Source organism: Parus major, unplaced genomic scaffold, assembly GCF_001522545.3.
Source record: "Parus major isolate Abel unplaced genomic scaffold, Parus_major1.1 Scaffold401, whole genome shotgun sequence".
Lineage (NCBI taxonomy): Eukaryota > Metazoa > Chordata > Aves > Passeriformes > Paridae > Parus > Parus major.
Window position 1 is genome coordinate 1 of NW_015379311.1, and position 4,714 is coordinate 4,714.

The 4,714-nt window shown below is 61.4% G+C and overlaps 1 protein-coding gene across 1 annotated transcript in view; it reads left to right on the forward strand.

Moving 5' to 3' along the window:
• Positions 1-20: 20 nt before the first annotated feature.
• LOC107198992 (spectrin beta chain, non-erythrocytic 4) overlaps positions 21-4,714 on the forward strand; it is a gene marked incomplete at its 5' end in the record, with an annotated part of 19,095 nt that continues 14,401 nt past the window's right edge. The window contains 11 exons of the mRNA XM_033511621.1: positions 21-176; positions 1,013-1,186; positions 1,267-1,358; positions 1,465-1,545; positions 1,655-1,770; positions 2,334-2,446; positions 2,960-3,147; positions 3,366-3,483; positions 3,576-3,734; positions 4,060-4,362; positions 4,437-4,587. Coding sequence (XP_033367512.1) covers positions 21-176; positions 1,013-1,186; positions 1,267-1,358; positions 1,465-1,545; positions 1,655-1,770; positions 2,334-2,446; positions 2,960-3,147; positions 3,366-3,483; positions 3,576-3,734; positions 4,060-4,362; positions 4,437-4,587 — 1,651 coding nt within the window. The remainder of the gene's footprint in view (positions 177-1,012; positions 1,187-1,266; positions 1,359-1,464; positions 1,546-1,654; positions 1,771-2,333; positions 2,447-2,959; positions 3,148-3,365; positions 3,484-3,575; positions 3,735-4,059; positions 4,363-4,436; positions 4,588-4,714) is intronic.

The window sequence follows — 4,714 nt, forward strand, 5'->3', positions numbered from 1 at the left end:
TGGGGTGACCTGGATGTCCCGCAGACGAGCGGGACGCGGTGCAGAAGAAGACCTTCACCAAGTGGGTGAACGCCCACCTGGCGCGCGCCGCCTGCCGCGTCGGGGACCTGTACTCGGACCTGCGCGACGGCTTCGTGCTCACGCGGCTGCTGGAGGTGCTCTCGGGGGAGACCCTGGTGAGGGGATCCGCGCGGCAGCTTCTTCATCATCATCATCATCATCTTCTTCATCGGCATCATCATCGTCATCATCATCATCATCGTTGTCATCATCACCTTCATCATCATCATCACCTTCATCATCATCATCGTCACCATCATCATCGTCGTCATAATGACTGTCGCCATCTCCATGAGCAGCATTGTCATCTTCGTGACCATCTTCATCATCATCGCTGCCATCTTCATCATCGCCACCTTCATCATCACCATCACCGTCATCACGATCTACCATCACCATCATCATCACCTTCATCATCACCATCACTGTCATCACGATCTACCATCACCATCATCATCACCATGATTGTCAGCATCACCATGAGCAGCATCATCGTCTTCGTGACCATCATCACCATCTTCATAACCACCACCATCCTCATCATCACCACCATCTTCATAACCACCACCATCTTCATCACCATCACCATGAGCAGCATCATTGTCTTCGTGACCATCCTCATCATCACCACCATCTTCATAACCACCACCATCTTCATCACCATCACCATGAGCAGCATCATTGTCTTCGTGACCATCATCATCATCATCACCATCTTCATCACCACCACCATCTTCATCACCATCACCATCACCATCTTCATCATCACCACCACCTCCACCTTCACCCTCACCACCACCACGAGCAGCAGCCCCATTCTGGATCTCCCCACCACCCCCAGCTCCCACCGTGGGAGTTGTTCCACCAGTCCCACCAGTTTGGGACCACTTCTGGTGGGGTGGGGTGGGGTGGGGTGACCCTCTCCGAGCCGGAGGTCGCCGTGTCCCCCCAGCCCAAGCCGACGCGGGGCCGGATGCGGATCCACTCCCTGGAGAACGTGGACAAGGCCCTGCAGTTCCTCAAGGAGCAGCGCGTCCACCTGGAGAACGTCGGCTCCCACGACATCGTGGACGGCAACCACCGCCTGACCCTCGGCCTCATCTGGACCATCATCCTCCGCTTCCAGGTGCCACCAGGGCCCCGTCCGTGTCCTCCCTCGTCCTCCTCACGCCACCCCCGGCTGCTCCCTGACCGTTCCTCCCCCAGATCCAGGTGATCAAGATCAAGACCGAGGACAACCGGGAGACGCGTTCGGCCAAGGACGCGCTGCTGCTCTGGTGCCAGATGAAGACGGCGGGGTGAGGACCTGAGGTGACCCCCGAGGTGACCCCTGAGGTGTCCCCAGAGGTGACCCCTGGTGACCCCCGAGGTGACCCCCGAGGTGACCCCTGGTGACCTCCACAGCTACCCTGAGGTCAACATCCAGAACTTCACCACCAGCTGGAGGGACGGCCTGGCCTTCAACGCCCTCATCCACAGGCACCGGTCAGCGCCGGGGGGTGGACGCGGTGGGGAGGGACCTCCTGGGCGTTGAGGTCACCTGGGAGGCTTTGGGGGAGGGGTGGAGGTGACCGTGTCCACCCCACCACCCCAGGCCGGATCTCATCGACTTCCACAAGCTGACCAAGTCCAACGCCACCTACAACCTCCAGCAGGCCTTCAACACGGCCGAGCAGCACCTGGGGCTCAGCAAGCTGCTGGACCCCGAGGGTACGGACGGGCTCTGTCCATCTGTCCATGTGTCCATGTGTCCATCTCTCCACGTGTCCGTGTGTCCATCTGTCCATCTCTCTATGTGTCCATCTGTCCATGTGTCCATGTGTCCGTGTGTCCATCTGTCCATGTGTCCATCCCTCCATGTGTCCATCTGTCCATGTGTCCATCTGTCCATCCCTCCATGTGTCCATGTGTCCACGTGTCCATCCCTCCATGTGTCCATGTGTCCGTATGTCCATCTGTCCATCCCTCCATGTGTCCATGTGTCCGTGTGTCCATCTGTCCATCTCTCCACGTGTCCATCTCTCCGTGTGTCCATGTGTCCATCTCTCCACGTGTCCATCTCTCCACGTGTCCATCTGTCCATCTCTCCAGCCATGGAAGGTTGGGGGGCGTCTCCCCCGCCCGTTTTTTCCACCTCCACGCCCTTTTTCCCTTTTTTGGGCGCTCGGGTCGAGGTTGAGGGATCAGCCCTGGCTTGGTGGTGGGACCATCCCTGGTGGTCCTGGGGTGGGGCTTTGAGGGAGGTCCTGACCTTCTGCCCCTCCCCCCACCAGACGTCAACATGGAGGACCCCGACGAGAAGTCCATCATCACCTACGTGGTGTCCTTCTACCACTACTTCTCCAAGATGAAGGCGCTGGCGGTGGAGGGGAAGCGCATCGGGAAGGTGGGGCTGGGCCGAGTCCTGGGGTCTCCATCCCCAGCTCCGTGAGGTGTCCACCCTTGGTCCACCCCACTGACCATGGACGTGTCCACCCTTGGTCCACCCCACTGACCATGGATGTGTCCACCCTTGGTCCACCCCACTGACCATGGATGTCCCATCCCTTGGTCCATCCCTTGGTCCATCCCTTGGTCCATCTCTTGGTCCATCTCTTGGTCCATCCCTATGTCCATCTCTTGGTCCATCCCTTGGTCCATCCCTTGGTCCATCCCTTGGTCCATCCCTTGGTCCATCCCTTGGTCCATCCCTCGGTCCATCCCTTGTCCATCCCTATGTCCATCTCTTGGTCCATCCCTTGTCCATCCCCTTCCAAGGACCTCCCACCACTCCCCACCCACCAACCACACCACGACCACCCATCCCCGTGGCCTGGCCGGACCCTGGTGACCCCTCCAGCCCCACGTGGCTCTCGGGGGGTTCCTGCAGGATCTCCAAGCCCACCCCAAACCCCACCAGGTGCTGGACCAGGTGATGGAGATCGCGGCCATCACGGCGCGCTACGAGGCCCTGGCGGCCGAGCTGCTGGCCTGGATCCACCACACCATCACCATCATCACCAACCAGAAGTTCGCCAACTCCCTGACCGGTGTCCAGCAGCAGCTCCAGGCCTTCACCGCCTTCTGCACCCTGGAGAAACCCGTCAAGTGAGGACCTCCTGGGTGGGCTGCCGGTGGGCTGGGACCTCACCCTGCTGCTGCTGCTGCTGCCGGGGATGGGGATGGGGAGGTCCCACCTCATGGTGGTGGTGTTGAGGAGGTCCCGGTTCAGCCCAAACTGGTGGCAGTGGGACCTGGGACGCGGTGGTGACGTCCCAGCTCACGGTGGTGGTGACAGGGACCTCCCCACCGGTGCCACCCCCCAGGTTCCAGGAGAAGGGGAACCTCGAGGTGCTGCTCTTCACCATCCAGAGCAAACTCCGGGCCACCAACCGCAAGCTCTACGTGCCCAGCGAGGGCAAGAGCATCTCCGACATCAACAAGGTGAGGACGTGGGGATGGAGTCCCGCCACCCTGGGAGGACACCTCGGTGGGGTTGGGGACCCCCATGACCAGCCCGTGTCCCCACCCACCAGGCCTGGACCTGCCTGGAGAAGGCGGAGCACGAGCGGGAGGTGGCCTTGAGGAACGAGCTGATCCGGCAGGAGAAGCTGGAGCTGCTGGCCCAGCGCTTTGACCACAAGGCCATCATGAGGGAGACGTGGCTCAACGAGAACCAGCGCCTGGTCTCGCAGGTGGGGTGGGGTGGGCGGGGTCACGGGGGACCTTCAGCTCGGCGTGGGACAGTCACAGCACAGGGTTGGGTGGTGGGACCTCATTGGGGATGGTGGGAACTCATTGTGGTCTTCCTTGAGATAGGGGTGGTGGGACCTCCTTGACCAGGGGAGGGGTGGTTGGGTCTCACTGAGCTTCTCTTGACCATGGAGAGGAGCTTGGACCTCGTTGGCCTCCTCCTTGACCATGGAGGGCTGGTGGAGCCTCCTTGACCATGGAGGGCTGGTGGAACCTCTTCCACCTTGACCAGTGAGGACCCCACCCCACCATCTCCCTCCCCTTCAGGACAACTTTGGCTACGACCTGCCGGCGGTGGAGGCGGCCATGAAGAAGCACGAGGCCATCGAGGCCGACATCTCCTCGTACCAGGAGCGCATCCAGGTGGTGGTGGAGCTGGCCCTGGAGATGGAGTCCGAGGGCTACTACGACACGCGGCGCATCGGCGCGCAGAAGGACAACATCCTGCGCCAGTGGGCGCTGCTGACCGAGCTGGTCCGCGCCCGCCGCGCCCGCCTCGAGCAGAACCTGGCGCTCCAGAAGATCTTCCAGGAGATGGTCTACATGATCGACTGGATGGAGGAGATGCAGGTAGAGACGGAAGAGATCCGGCAGCGCGGCGGAATTCCGGCGATGCTGGATGACGCGGTTTCGTTCTTCTCCAGGTTCTTCTGGTCTCCAAGGATTTGGGGAAGCATCTGCTGGAGGTTGAGGACCTCCTGCAGAAGCACGGGCTGCTGGAGGCCGACATCTCGGCCCAGACAGAGCGCGTCCAGGCCCTCAACGCTGCCGCGCTCAAGTTCTCGGAGCTGGAGGGTAACGGGGGCCACCAGGGTGGGTGACCAGGGCGGGGGGAGGTGTTTGGTCTTGGGAAGGGTCAACCAAGGTCCTGGTGGGCCATGGAAGGGTCAGCCCAAGGTCCTGGTGGGCCATGGAAGGGTCA